At 40.4% G+C, this 15353-nt stretch overlaps 1 protein-coding gene across 1 annotated transcript in view; it reads right to left on the bottom strand.

Moving 5' to 3' along the window:
• Positions 1-13361: 13361 nt before the first annotated feature.
• TRAPPC3L (trafficking protein particle complex subunit 3L) overlaps positions 13362-15353 on the bottom strand; it is a 40058-nt gene continuing 38066 nt past the window's right edge. Inside the window, exon 5 of the mRNA XM_086317184.1 lies at positions 13362-14665. Within this exon, the coding sequence (XP_086173310.1) occupies positions 14546-14665 (120 nt within the window). The 3' untranslated portion in view covers positions 13362-14545. The remainder of the gene's footprint in view (positions 14666-15353) is intronic.

Raw genomic sequence — 15353 nt, 5'->3', positions numbered from 1 at the left:
TCTTTAAAGATACTTAAAAGCACTAGGAGAGAGGCAGTGCATAAAATAAAGAACAGATGTTCCTCTTAAAAATCAAAACAATCCTAACCCCTTTCTCAGTTCCCAGCTCTGCTCAAGATTTCTTGATGAGACAACTGTTCCAATTCAATTCCTATGCAATCTAAGAAGACTAACTTTAACAAGCCTACATTCTTTACCTTTAAATCTGCTTGCCACTGTTCATACCAACAGAATTCCACAATCCTGCCAGCTTCCTAACCACTGACACATTTATTCCCACTAGGTGCTGCCTAACTCTCTCTGCAGACGTGTGCTAAAGCTCTCTCTATAAAATGGGCATTATATTTTCTAAAAGTCTACATCTTTACTCTATATCCTCTATATCCCCACTCCAATTTGAGATTCAGTAAGTTATACTTGTTTAAAGAATGCTTAATAAATGCAATCATCGGCAGCAAAAGGCAATCCAAAGAGGTACTTCTGGTTAAAATTGTTGGTTTGAAAGTACGTATTCAACCACAATCAAAATGAAAAGTTGTTTTTTTTTTTTTTTTTTCATGTCATAAAGCAACCAGAGGAAAGGAGAGGAAAAAGCAGTAGATTTTTTGGAAGTTGGAAAGCAGATGGTAAGTGGTGATTGTCCTAACAGACCTGAGTGAAATCTGAATCCCGAGCCAGAACAGGAGAAAGATAAGAAGCAATATGATTTGTGCCATGGAATCTGTAAAAATGCATGAGGAATCAACAGCACCGGTCATCTCGAAATGGGGCTGGCAGCAGAGTTAAAAGTATGATTGACTGAAACCTGGTTTAAGAATTGATCCCTCAGATCACTGCCTCCATTCCAACAGCTGGACAGCTATTTCTCCCTAACTTAGCAAACATGGGGGTTTTAATTGCCAGATAGAGGGTTTCTTTTCTTTTTTTTTTAATGTGGTATTTTCATCTTTATTCAGTTCAAAATTTGTCTTCTTGACTGTGCAGCATGCAGGATCTTGGTTCCTCAACTAGGGACCGAACCCTCGCCCCCTGCAGTGGAAACACAGAGTCCCAACCACTGGACCAAGGGAAGTTCCTAGATACTGTTTTTTTTTTTTTCAACATTTCTGGACTCAGACAACCGGCTAGTTGAAGGCAGGAGTACTGTACTGAACAAAGTGGAATAAAAGTTAAAACATACATACTGAATTTTATTTTCCCTTGGTTGGCTCCCAGAATGCTGGCATTTAGGCCTATATTCTCCAGGCAGTAGATCAGAAAAATAGCAAATTGAACTACCCAAGAGAAGAGATCTCAATAAAATGACACATCTTGAGATTCACATTTAAATTCCCCAACTTGCCCTACTGCCAGGGTGGCAGGCAGCTGGGACAACTAACACCAGCTCTGCAGTCTGAGTGGCAAGCCCATCAGTTCCCTGGGGTGCTTTTAGCACACCGATTTAAAAGTGCAAAATCCTTTAAGAATTGATTTTTTTCTTTTTCTGTCTTTCCCACCTTCTAAAGAAGGGCTGTGTATCTCACTTATCATTTCTGCCCCTCTATGAGCCTGAGTTTTAGTGCCAGGGCTCTCACACAAATCCAGTTTCACATCCTGAGTGGAATATAATTTCACAGGAATATCATTCTGGAATGATCTCACATCCAGCAGAGGCTGTGAACAAACTTCAGGCTTGTCCACTCACACCCAGAACCAAGGAGAATGCAGACCCCTCTCCCTTAAACAGAGAATATGGTTGGGGCTCACAGCAAAGTCTACCAGCTGCCCATGGATATTATCCTGCCCACAGCCACCTGTCTTCTTGCAGACTGAAGCCTGGGCCCAGAACAGCCACCACCTCAAATCACTCTGCACGGTATGAGGAGAGACTCAAGAGAGCATCTGAGCAAACAGGCCTTGCCTCATAGACACTCCCTGTGTTCCACGGGAGGGATCTGGGTCAGGAAACACCAGCAGAAATGATTAACACTCCCCTATCACAGTCCCATGAGAGAGAAGGATGTCCAGAAGCCAAATGTTAAGGATCCCTCCTGTACCTGCCTGACATCCTTAACTCTCTCAGTTGCTATCCAACTCTATTGACAGAGTCAGAAAGCAGGTTATTTAACTCTGAAACTCAATGACAAAGCCAGGTCTAGCTCAGTCCATCAGGGCTGAGATAAAGTGGGACCAGAGAAGAAATAATGTGCTTTCAGAAGCTTTCTAAAATCCTAGCTGAAAAATCACCAGGTTGTAATTTTTGGGAAAAAGTCCTTACTCCAATCTGTACCCCACTCCCAATGAATCTTCATAAAATGATCCAGAAGAGGAGAAAACAAATGAGTAGCCTGCAGGGTTATAAATCTAAAGCTACTTTAAAGTAAAATGCTTACTAAAATTAAAAAATGATAAAATAAAATCTTTCAGTTTGTTATTCTATGTTGAAGCCCATAATCTGCAAGTTCCACCAAAGTTCATATTTTATTCAATATGAGCAGAAAACCAGGAGCGCCAGTGATTTGAGAAAAGTATGAAAGAAATCAAAACAAATGGAAAAAGTTACTGGAGGATGCAAACTGCACTTTGAAGAAAACTTTAAAAAAAATCTTCCATTATAGATTTTAGAGACACGAAATATATGAGATGAGAACAGAATTGTATTAAAAACATTTAAAGACAAAGGAGTTCTTGTGAATTAACAGCATGATAGCAGAAATTAAAAACTGCAATGGGAAATTTGGAAGATAAACTTGAGGAAATCTCCCAGGAAGTAAACTATTAAGATAAAGAGATGGAAAGGAGAGAAAATAAAAATAGAGAACCAGTCTAGAATATCTAACATCCTACTAATAAGAGTCTAGGGGGAAACAGGAAAAATGGATAGAATAGGATAAGAAATCATCAAAGAAATACTTTGACATGTTTTTAACCAAATAGATGATAGGTTTCTATATTGAAGAGTTCATCAGATGATCAGCACATTGGAAGGACACGGACCCACCATGAGATGCATCATGGCACAATTTTGGAACAATGAGAATAAGAAGATCCTAAAGTTTTCCAGAGAAATAACAGACCAAGAATCCAAAATCAAATGGCATTGAATTTCTGAAAAATAGTTGGAAGCTTAATGATCATGTTTTCACAGACTTTGTCCCCTATTCACTCTTTATCATGAAGCCCCTGAAGTATGCAGTTTCAGAAGAGGGAGGATTCTAAGAAAGGAAAGTCATAGGATCAAGGAAACAAGGGGTCTCATAGAAGATGGAGACAAGGAAATCTCTATGACAGTGAGAGGAAAAGGCAAAAATGATGGTAAAATTAACCCCTGATAATAAGATTAGCTAGCCCTGAGATTAGTTGAGGGCTAGAGAGGAAGTTGAATCATGCAAAGATGCCGGGATTCTTGGCCCCCAGAGGAGAAGAATTCAATCCGGGGCCAGAGACGAGGCTTGATCGTTCAGAGCTTTTGTGTAATAAAGTTTTATTAAAGTATAAAGGAGATAGAGAAAGCTTCTGACATAGGCATCAGAAGGGGGCAGAAAGAGTAACGTTGGCTCTGAGAAGGCAATGGCACCCCACTCCAGTACTCTTGCCTGGAAAATCCCATGGATGGAGGAGCCTGGTGGGCTGTGGTCCATGGGGTTGCTAAGAGTCGGACACGACTAAAGCGACTTAGCAGCAGTAGCAGCAGCAGAGAGGAAGTTAAAAACGTAACAAAATTATACCTTCTTAGTATTTTGTTGGAAAACCACTGGGACATCTTTCAAATAGCATGTGGTGTTTTTAAAACACCTTCCTTGAGGAGATAGAGATGAGGACTTCCCTGGTGGTTCATTGGTTAAGACTTTACCCTTCCACCACAGGGGCATGGATTCGATCCCTTGTCAGGGAACTAAGATCCTACATGCCATGTGAGCGGTCAAAAAAAAAAAAAAAGAGAGAGAGAGAAAGATGAATTCCCTTTATTGATTGTGAGCTGAACTTAGTGACTCATTTCTAACAGATGGGAAAACAGTGGAAGCAATGATACTGGTATCTTCAGGACTTAGGTCATAAAAATGTGCTGCCACCTTTTCTCTGTCTCCTAAATTGCTTTCTCTGGTGGAGTTTAGTTGCCAGGTTGTGAGGGTGATGGAGCAGCCAGTGGAGAGGCCCATGTGGTGAGAAACTGTAATTTCCTGCCAGTAACCATGTGAGTGGCCTGTCTTGGAACTAAGCCCTCCAGTTTTCATCAGCCTTCGGATGGCTACAGACTCTGCTGACATCCTGATCACAGCTTTGAGAGAAACCTTGAACCAGAATGAACCAGGGTTAAGTGTTAATCACTCAGTTGTGTCTGACTCTTTGTGACTCTATGGACTGTAGCCCACCAGGCTCCTCTGTCCGTGGGCTTCTCCAGGCAAGAATACTGGAGTAGGTTGCCATTCCCTTCTCCAGGGAATCTTCCCTACCCAGGGACTAAACCTGGGTCTCCTTCATTTGCAGGTGGATTCTTTACTATCTGAGCCACTAGAGAAGCCCAGAACAAGCCAGGGTAAGCTGCTACTGAATTCTGGACCCATAGAGACTGTGAGATAGCTAATTGTTATTCAGATCAGGTCAGATCAGTCGCTCAGTCGTGTCCGACTCTTTGCGACCCCATGAATCCCAGCACGCCAGGCCTCCCTGTCTATCACCAACTCCCGGAGTTCACCCAGACTCACGTCCATCGAGTCAGAGATGCCATCCAGCCATCTCATCCTCTGTCATCCCCTTCTCCTCCTGCCCCCAGTCCCTCCCAGCATCAGAGTCTTTTCCAATGAATCAACTCTTTGCATGAGGTGGCCAAAGTACTGGAGTTTCAGCTTTAGCATCATTCCTTCCAAAGAAATCCCAGGGCTGATTTCCTTCAGAATGGACTGGTTGGATCTCCTTGCAGTCCAAGGGACTCTCAAGAGTCTTCTCCAACACCACAGTTCAAAAGCATCAATTCTTTGGCACTCAGCTTTCTTCACAGTCCAACTCTCACATCCATACATGACCACTGGAAAAACCATAGCCTTGACTAGACAAACCTTTGTTGGCAAAGTAATGTCTCTGCTTTTGAATATGCTATCTAGGTTGGTCATAAATTTCCTTCCAAGGAGTAAGCGTCTTTTAATTTCATGGCTGCAGTCACCATCTGTAGTGATTTTGGAGCCCCCAAAAATAAAGTCTGACACTGTTTCCACTGTTTCCCCATCTATTTCCCATGAAGTGATGGGACTGGATGCCATGATCTTCGTTTTCTGAATGTTGAGCTTTAAGCCAACTTTTTCACTCTCCACTTTCACTTTCATCAAGAGGCTTTTGAGTTCCTCTTCACTTTCTGCCATAAGGGTGGTGTCATCTGCATATCTGAGGTTATTGATATTTCTCCTGACAATCTTGATTCCAGTTTGTGTTTCTTCCAGTCCAGCGTTTCTCATGGTGTACTCTGCATATAAGTTAAATAAACAGGGTGACCATATACAGCCTTGATGAACTCCTTTTCCTATTTGGAACCAGTCTGTTGTTCCATGTCCAGTTCTAACTGTTGCTTCCTGACCTGCATACAAATTTCTTATTTTTAATTATATTAACATTTTTGGAAGGAAGAGGAACTAAAGGAGAATGAAAGAGTCTTTGAACCAATAGCCAGCTAAAGAGAAGAAGAATCAGGATGGAGAAATTTAAGATAAGTATTTTAACAGAGAATTGTCCAGTTTCAAACCTGGCATTCTGTTTTTATTTGGTCTGTGATCATAAAATTTCATAGGTTTAGTGGCTTAAACAACAACAAAAAATTTTTTATCTCACAATTCTGGAGGCTGGGAACTTCAATATCAAAGTGCAGGCAGATTCGGTGTTTCTGAGAGGCCTCCTCCTGGTTTTCAAACGGTTGCCCTGCTGTACCCTCACTGGGCCAGGAGAGAGAGCCATCCTGTAGCTATCTTCCTAGAAGAGAATTAATCCCATCATGAGGGCCTCACCCTCAAGAATTAATCTAACCCTAATAACCTACCAAAGATCCCACCTCCACATATCACACTGGGGTGAGGGCTTCAACCTAAGACATTCTGTGGGAAACCAACATAACTAACATTCAGTTCATAGATTAGTCTTTCTGCTAAATTATTATTATTTTTTTTAAGTTTTCCAGTGAACAAATCAAGGAGACATTGGTGGCCTATTAAAGAAGCAGTGTCAAAAAGATATTTTTTGTTTTTTTAGGATTGTAGAGACTTGAGCATACTTTTAGGCTAATGAGAAGGAACCATGTGGAAGGTGAAGGCAGATAAGTGATTAGGAAAGGTTCCTGAGGAGGTAGTGGGAGCTACAGTGGGCCTGTGTCTCTACAGGCAAATCTATAGACTGGAAATTATTCATTAATTTCTCTTCCTGGGGTCTTCCTCCTGACATCAATATCAAGCTTTCAGGTCTCAGTAACCTTATTAATTTTTTGAAAAGTAGTGCTTTCCAGATGGCTCAGTGGTAAAGAATTCGCTTGCATTACAGGAGAAGCAGGAGACTTGGGTCTGTTTCCTGAGTCAGAAAGATCCCTTGGAGAAGGAAATGGCAACTCACTCGAGTATTCTTGCCTGAGAAATGCCAGGGGCAGAGGAACCTGGCGGGCTACAGTCCATAAGGTCACATAAGAGTCGGACATGACTTAGCGACTAAATGATAACAACAAAGGATACTTTAGATAATCTCCAAGACCATGTCTGGTACTCAACTTTTATTTTTATAGCTTTTTCTATAAAATCTACCATCCCAAAGCTGAAATGAACTTTCTGGGTTATCACATGGTCTGCCTCCCTACCACCAAGCCAGATTTGCTGCAGACATTTTTACCTCTAAAAGGTAGCTACCAGGCATATCCCTGTGTTCAGGTACATTTAACTTTTGACTATCAAGTAGCACAAATCTTTGCCAAGAGATGGTTGGCCCAGTCTGTGCATAGAAACACCATCTTATTCAACTAGAAACACCATCTTATTCAACTACTGGACCTGGAGAAGTTGAATTCTTGGCAAAAAATTGCCCCTGGAGCTGTCTAAAGTGAAGTAACTAGTATTAGGCCTCCTTTCCCCGATTCATTCATTTTGGTTTGACATCCTTAGGAGAGACCCCACCCAGCGGCTGTTTAGAAAAGTTTAAAGAGGCGATTTCCACCTCTCGAGGGGGTTGAAAGGCACACGGTTCACACCTTGAGCTCTTCCAGACTGTCTGAAATCTATTAGGCAGCCATATGACAGTCATAGGTTACAGATTTTAGGGACTGCTGATAGTGGGGATGGAGATTTGCTTCTTTCTGTTATTTTTTAAAATTTAACTTTTGTTTTATGTATGGAGCTAGTTGATTTGCAATGTTATATTACTTTCAAGTATACAGCAAAGGGATTCAGTTATACGTATACTCTTTCTGTTAGTTTTAGAGTATCTCTGCAGCAATAAAATTTACGACCATGGACATTTTTACTTATTGGATCCAGCTTTCATGCAGCTTTTCCTGTTTTTTTTTGTTGTTGTTGTTGTTGTTGTTGTTGTTGTTGTTTTTCTAATAGTGGCATTTGTCAGCTTTTTACAGGATTCTGTGTGAACCTTTGGAAAATCTTTCCCAAATGGAAACTACGCCATTTCATCTAATCTTTGGTAAAATCGTTTTAGAAGAGTTGTTCATTCAGCTCTGTGACTTTCCATGGCCATCCTCAGCGGTCACTTTTTGGTGTGTACCATCAGCAGTTTCAGAACACAGGGCATTCTGGAGCAGCTTTGTAGCCACAGTTCTACCCGTCATGGGGAAGAGCTCCTTAAAAGAGCCCACTGCCGAATCTCCCCATCTCCTTCCGAGACAGAGGGAATTTCGCTTATGATCCGTGTGGAGTCTGAGGGAAGAGCAGCCAGTGAGGCTGTTATAGCCCGGGTGTTGATGCCAGGGTGCAGGATGGTCCGTTAGGGCTCAGGGGAAGAAAATGTGATCTGTATTTTCCCCTCAGGCTTGTGTACAGTCTTCAAGCTGAAGGTGGGGCGTTTTCTGTTTCTGGGTGTGAGTGCTGAGAGGATGGGCCGTGACCTGCCCCAGCAGGTATCTTCATACAGCCTCTGCCCACCTCCATCTCCACAAAGACCTTGCAGATTGCTTCAAGGCAAAGACTGAGGCCAGGGGTGACAAGCTGCATCAAGGTCTACCCCTCACGCTAATCCCACTCCTGTGTGTGCCCACTCTCACCATCATCACTTTTCTCAGGGGAAGGGTAGTCTTTTTGTTGTTTAGAGTCAAATGTTTTTCTTATGATCTGAATCTTGTCCGTTTCTACCTTCTAACAATATTGTTTTATCAATCATTCTCTCTCTCCTGTATTTTTATGCCTGCATTCTTTAAAAATAAAAAGGAGAGAGCAAAAGCCCAACTTTATACCAACTATCCTACATCACTTTCTACTTACGGTCAAGTTCCAAGACTCACCTGTCCTAGCATCTCACCTTGCACTGACCCTTCAATCTCCATAATGAGGCTGCTGCCTTCGTCTTGCCCTGTAGCTACCCTGAGACAAAGACCCTCTCCTCGTCAATCCAGTGTCCCTTTCTGGACTAATTTTCTTGGCTGTTCTATGGCATCTAATCCCTTGACCACTCTCCTCTCCTTGAAACTCTCCTGGCCTCAGTATTACCAGTTTCGCCCATCTCCATCTCTGACTGAAGGTCCAGCCTCAGCTGTGTTCTTCTGTCTGTGCTACCTCTTGAATGGTGATATTTCTCAAGATTCTATCTTTGCTCCTTGTATTTTGTCTTCTTTCTTTCATCTTTTGGCTGTGTGGTACAGCATGTGGGATCTTAGTTCCCCAACCAGGGATTGAACCCAAGTGCCCTGCATTGGCAGTGTAGAGTCTTAACTACTGGTCCACCAGGGAAGTCTTGCTCCTTGTATTTGCTGAAGTCCATGCTCTCCCCAGATGCGGCCATTCTTATCCTCTGCTTTTACTATTGTTCATATACTGATGACTCCAAAGTCCATCTTCAATTCAGACTTCTGAGCTCCTCATGTTTTTTGGATGTTTCAAAGGCATCTCAAAACTCAAAATACTCAAAGCTTGTTAGCTTCTTTCCTAAGCTGCCTCCTTTTCTTGCATCCCTCACTCAGCCTCTGAAGTCTGATTGCCATCTCTCTTGACTTACTGCTTCCATGAATAATTCACTTAAGGCAGGCACATTTAGACCCTTTGTGGTTTCAGCTCCAGCCCCTTCTCTCTGTTACCAACTTAATACCTCACAGCTTGTTATGAAAATGAAGTGACATACCACATAATTAACATGCCTAGCACCTGATAGAAATCTTAACTGAATTTAAAACCAAGAAAGCAGCCTTTCCAGGTGTTTCTGTTGTTTGGTATACACGGACCACTGGGAGTTTCAGCACTTCCTTTTTTAAGTCATTAAAATCAATGTGGTTCACAGGCTACATGGAAATAGCAAATCACTAGATACAGTTTGCTGACTTGAAAGATTTAGGCCACTGGGAGGCTCCAGAAATTAGAAGGTTCTGACTTGGAAATCCTCAGGTGACTCCAGGTGTAGTTTAAGTTTCCAGTAGAAATAGTTGAAGCAGCAACTAGAAATGTATGATTTTTTTTTTAAGAGCTACCACTGATTGAAAATGTCTTCTTTCTATGAAATCTCATTTTTCTGGAACCTGTGCCACATAGACACACACTATAATTCAGGTTCTATTCCCTGTCCTGTAAACTTTTCCTCTCTGTGAGGAAAAGAGCTATTGTCAATTCAAATTTCATTCCACTGGGCAATCAATCACGAAAACAAAAAAAAAGGCATTGATAAAGAGTTATTCTCTTTGGTATTCTCCAGTGTGTTGCAAATTGTCTGGCCTATCACATATTTATCATGCCATGAACTTTGCTGCATTATTTTAATAGAAACCCAACTCTGTTTGCTTAAGGAATATAGTACATTTATTGCCTCATGTAACAGACAGTTTTTTTTTTTTTTTCTCCTCTTCAATCCATTCAGTCTCAATCCTTCCCTATGTCAGCAGTGGTGATTCTGGTCTGGCCAATGCCATGTCCGGATTGGCTTGGAACTAGATGGCAAGGTTTTCACCTGGGAAAAAGCCACTATGCCTAGCTAATAGCAGTGGAGCTGGGGCTATGGATGACTTACCCTGAAGTAGACACATTGCCTCCTAAAATGGTGGGCACCTGAATAGAAGCATGTCATTCTTTTAAGAGTGGTAAGATACAGTCAGCCAACAAATGTCCATTACATGAAGCATAGTGATAGAGAGAACTTAAAAAGGAAGTAAAGGAGTTGTAGGGACATTTCTTTGGAAGAAAAGGTGCACGCAGTGGCACTAGAGCTCCTAGAAGAAAAAGAAAGTGGAAGACAAAAGAGACTGAAAGAAGAAAAGCAAAGAAAGATCTAACTGGGAAAGACAGAGTCTGGGTATAAGGGAGAAGAAGGAATTATCCTCGGACATTTATTTCTTAACTGTTTTTAGTGAAGTATTCCCAACTGTTCATGTGCTTTGTTTAACCTCTCCTCTCTTAAGGAAACACTTGAAAAATAAAATTTTGCTTTTCTGTGGCTATGGCTTTTTTTTTTTCTTCAATTTTAGGGCAACTATTGCTGACTGAATAAGGACTACATGTTTCCTTCTCAGATCACAAATAGGTACCTTATACTGACTGCATCTCTCTTCTATCTGCTGATTATTTGCCATAGCCAAGGTAGAATGGCCACTAGTCATGTCCAGTTAAAGTTCTGGAAGGTTCCCAGAATAAGGAAGTACAGCAACTGGACTGATTCTTTAAGGAATATGCAACGAAGTGTAAAGGAAACTCGGCTCTCTTTTTTAAAGAGAGAATCCTTTGTTACACCAGGTTTCTAGGGCTGGGAGGCACCTTCATCAGGGACAGCTTCAGTGTTACTGAGAAAAAATGAATTAGACTCTGTAGCTGGTGGATGAGGCTGTGAACTATCACAACTACCCAGAGTCTATGGTCCCAAGTGGAGAGACACTAAGCAATGAATAATATATCTTTTAGCATTTACTGTGTTACTTAACCAGAGAAGGCAAGTACTGGCACTCTGCTCCAGTACTCTTGCCTGGAAAATCCCATGGGCGGAGGAGCCTGGAAGGCTGCAGTCTATAGGGTCGCTAAGAGTCGGGCACGACTGAGCGACTTCACTTTCACTTTTTACTTTCCTGCACTGGAGAAGGAAATGGCAACCCACTCCAGTGTTCTTGCCTGGAGAATCCCAGGGACAGGGGAGCCTGGTGGGCTGCCGTCTATGAGGTCTCACAGAGTCGGACATGACTGAAGTGACTTAGCAGCAGCAGCAGTGTTACTTAACATTGAGCAGATATTGGTTAAAGTGACCTCTTTGGTTATAAAGTTTTAATATCATCTTTGCATGTCAAGCATTTGGTTTTCCGAATTTCTACTTTGGTCCTTCATAAACAAGGAGGAGAGGGAACTTTAGACTTATTCATGATAGTCCATTGCAACTAAAGAGATCCAGGCTTCCAATAACTAGTGGATGAAAGTGAGAGATTTGAGAAGACAATAAATAGATGAGCAGGCTGCTAAGAGAAGTGTGTCTGATTCCTGGCAGCTTTAAATAGCGAACAGGCAACCCAGGCAGGCCTCCTCGGTAAACAGCTGGGGAACCATCTGATGATGTCATTTGAATAACCCTAAATTACTCCTCTGTCCCAAACCTTTCTTCCCTTTTGGCTTTACCAAGATGATAGAAATCTCTGCATTGATCAAGGTTTGGGGTTCAGAGTGAAAGCTTTTATGAAATAAAGATATTACATAGCTCTGTAGTTTATGCTGTGCAGTTTCCATGTTCTTTGTGTAAAGACTCAACTTCACACAAAGGCAATGAAGAGACACGCAGAGCCCAGCGGGTGGTGTGCAACCTTCCTTTACGAAGAAATGTTTCTGTTTTCTTGGATCCCCACTCCGTTTGCAGAGACACCATTTCGTGAATCTTGGATGTTCTCCCTCCTTACCTTTTATCTTTTCAATTCATCTCTTCTGTCCCTCTCCATGAACCTGGATCCTTCCCACTTATTCTTTGTGTCCAAGGTCGATTCCCTTTGACAGAGAATTCTGGACCTGTGTTACATAGCACAGCAACTGAAGCCACATACAGCTACTGAACATTTATAATGTGACTAGTGTGACTGAGGAAAGGAATTTTTAATGTAGTTTAATTTTAACTAATTTAGATTTAAAAACTGAAGCTATCGAATAACACTAAACACTGGTTGTTTGGGTAGAACTGCATTTCACTGTAAATTTACACTTTGAAAATTTAGCATTGAATTGAGATGTGCTAAAAGTGTAAAATACACATTAGAGCTCAAAGATTTAGTATAAAAGAGAATGTAATATGTCGATAGTAATTTTTATATTAGCTAAATATTAAAATAATATTTTATAACTAAATTATTAAATAATGATAGATTTAAATAATAAATAAATTATTAAAATTAATGTTACCTATTTCTTTTTATTTTTTAATGTAAAGAATTTAATTAGAAAATTTATATATGAATCTCATAATTCTATTGAATGGCATTTTCTAGATTCTCATTTTTCAGAAAGGAACAATAATTGAATACAAACAAGCCACTCTCTTGGTTACATGGATCACCTTTCATAGCATAAATTCAATGCCAAGAGAATTGTCTCCCTTTCCAGGGTGAGGAAAATAAAAAAGGATAGAAAACAAATCTCATCCTGAAGCCACTACCAGTTTCAACACTCAGCACCACTGAGAGTATTAGATTAGCTGCCTTCAGAGGGTGGGTAATGAAGACATGGGCCGAGTGAGTTTTGATGACTGGGTTGGGAGAGAAAGGAGAGGAAGGTGTAGATAAGTAGAATCCTCCAGGGCCTGGGACATTTTCAAAATGGCTAGTTGAGTGCTATCTTCAGAGGGAGGCCGTTAGACGTGAATATCTTGGGTTTCTGGAGGAGTGAGTCTACTGTAAAAAAGAAATAGAAAGCTGAGCAGAAGATGGAAACATTCCAAAATAAGTTCTGGGGTGGACTGTAGGCCAACATTCTTCTTGAAGGCATCCATGGAATTGTGATATTATCCCTTCTGATATCAGATAACACCCTTCTTCCATCCTCCTACTCCTGGTCTTCTATACAACTGGCTTGAAACTCCTTCCACTGATGCTGCAGCTGCTCCAGCGACCTTATTTGGTTCTTGAGACCTACCTCAATGTCCTTTCAAAGACACAGCTAGGGAGGTGGGGAACAAACAATTTTCCATAGCCTTCTAAAGTCCAAAAATATGGAATTTCAGTGGTGGTTATTTATATCTTTTAAGCTCACTGGTATAATTTCAGATATTTATTACATTCATTCCTCTCAGTTTACAGATAAGTGAGTGAGAGAGACAGCGGCAGAGAGCGGCTGAGAGGTGATGTGCCAGGATCAGCCACTGGTCAGGATTAACTGAAGCCACTAGAAACAGAACTGAGTCTGTATGTTTGGGTTCCTGAGATGTAGCTGAGGTCTATCATTACCGTATCATTTACACCAGCTTTAACAGATGGTGCCACACTAACGGTAACTTTTACTTATCTTTTGAGTTCTCTGCAGAGCCTAGTAGATCCTGGACTGCTATATGCTTATGGTCTGGTAAAGATTATCATTTATTTAATCCAGTACATTGTGAATTTTCAGTATGTTCTGGTGACAGAATATACTTTGTACAATTTTTAAGGGATAAAAGTGATACCAAAATTTCTAACTGAAGATAAGAAACTATTCTCAAAGAACATTATTTATCTCTCATTTTATTTCCTGGCCTGACCAACAGCAATGTTTCATGAATAAAGGAAGGAATTTAGTTAATACCAGCTACCTAAAAATTAAGTTAATAAAATTAAATGTTATTTTAAAATATTTCAGAGTTAGCATCCAAATAAATAGGTTGTCTTGATAATTATAAACCAGTAGTAACTTAAGGAGGCTGAAGCTATAAGCCAAGCCAAGATATGAGAAAAGTCTATAGCTATAGATATTTAGTCTATAGCTACCACTTCATAAAACTATGGGAAATTGTGGCAATTGATATTGTTTCTATAGCGAATGCAATATACAATATCTAGAAAATATTTTATATAGTGAATTTTATATCATTTCATCCATTTTCCCAACAAGAAGAGAGAAATATACCAACTGTGTAGGTGGTATACTTCTTTTTCATTACCATAAGTAAATGAAATAAACAGACTCTCTTAGACTAGACTATATAATATATAGAATTCATGCTTGCTATCTTACAAGGAGTTATTTGTATGTGAAATCTTGTGGACTTGAGATTGAAAATGTGTGATTTACAAGCAAAGAAAAAACAGCTTTAAATCTTAGTGCCCTGCATTTCAAATTTCTGGCTGATTTATAAGCCTTTTAAATCCCATGCTATTAAGAAATTCAAAATTTATATGGCTATATATATTTAACTAATATTAACTCCTCAGCCAGCCAGCCTGTGGCATTTTGCATGCTTTTCTTCATTTTTTCCGTCTGTATTTTTTCTCATCTAGCTTTTTCAGAAATGTTATTCCTATTTCTGTCACACTGTCGCCTTTTAGTCTGTCTTGCAGGAATGTAACATCAGCCGCCAAATGAACCTAGGAAAGAAAAAAAAAAACAGGCTTATATCATTCAGCTTTTTTAAAAAACTCAAATTTTTCTATTTTTCAGTTTGATATACCCCATAAAGAGCTCACTTTCCTTGTGGAATGATAAAAAAAGGGCTTGTTCTGTGGATGAAGAGCCCTTTACTCCATTGATGGTCTGGCTGTGGTCAGCTCTGTGTGTGAGTCTTCAAAGAGAAGGGTGGTCCAGGACAGGCTCAAATCATCCTGGCTCATTCCCAGGCAAGCCCAGAATGTGGGCCCGTTTTTGCTCACAGTATAAGTCTAAACTATAGATCCATCTCAGGAAGAACACAAATTCCCAACTCAGTGATGGCCTTGACCCAACATGCCTTGCCAAACAGAACTTCCAAGGATAAATGGCTTCTTAAACGATTCTTCTCCAGCTGACTTGCTGTAAGTCATTCTCTCATTAGCTCAATAACATAATCATTTGTCCTAACAACATTTAGCAATCACTTATGGCTTTGAGAACTATGAAACAATACCAACTAAATAAATTATAAGTATAAAATTAAACATTGAGATTGTGGACTTGAATATTTGATACCCAGGCCTTCTTTTGCACGATAAAGCATTTCTCATTTCTCAGACATTGAAGTAAACCCTTAGGGCTTACTTCTCTATTCGTTAAAATACACTCACAAAAGAGCAGCATATT

This window comes from Bos grunniens, chromosome 9 (genome assembly GCF_055505025.1).
Source record: "Bos grunniens cultivar Pamir isolate PY7600 chromosome 9, Bosgru_T2T1.0, whole genome shotgun sequence".
In the NCBI taxonomy this organism is placed as follows: domain Eukaryota; kingdom Metazoa; phylum Chordata; class Mammalia; order Artiodactyla; family Bovidae; genus Bos; species Bos grunniens.
The sequence above is the reverse complement of the archived record's forward strand: the minus strand, read 5'-3'. Positions and strand labels throughout refer to the sequence as shown.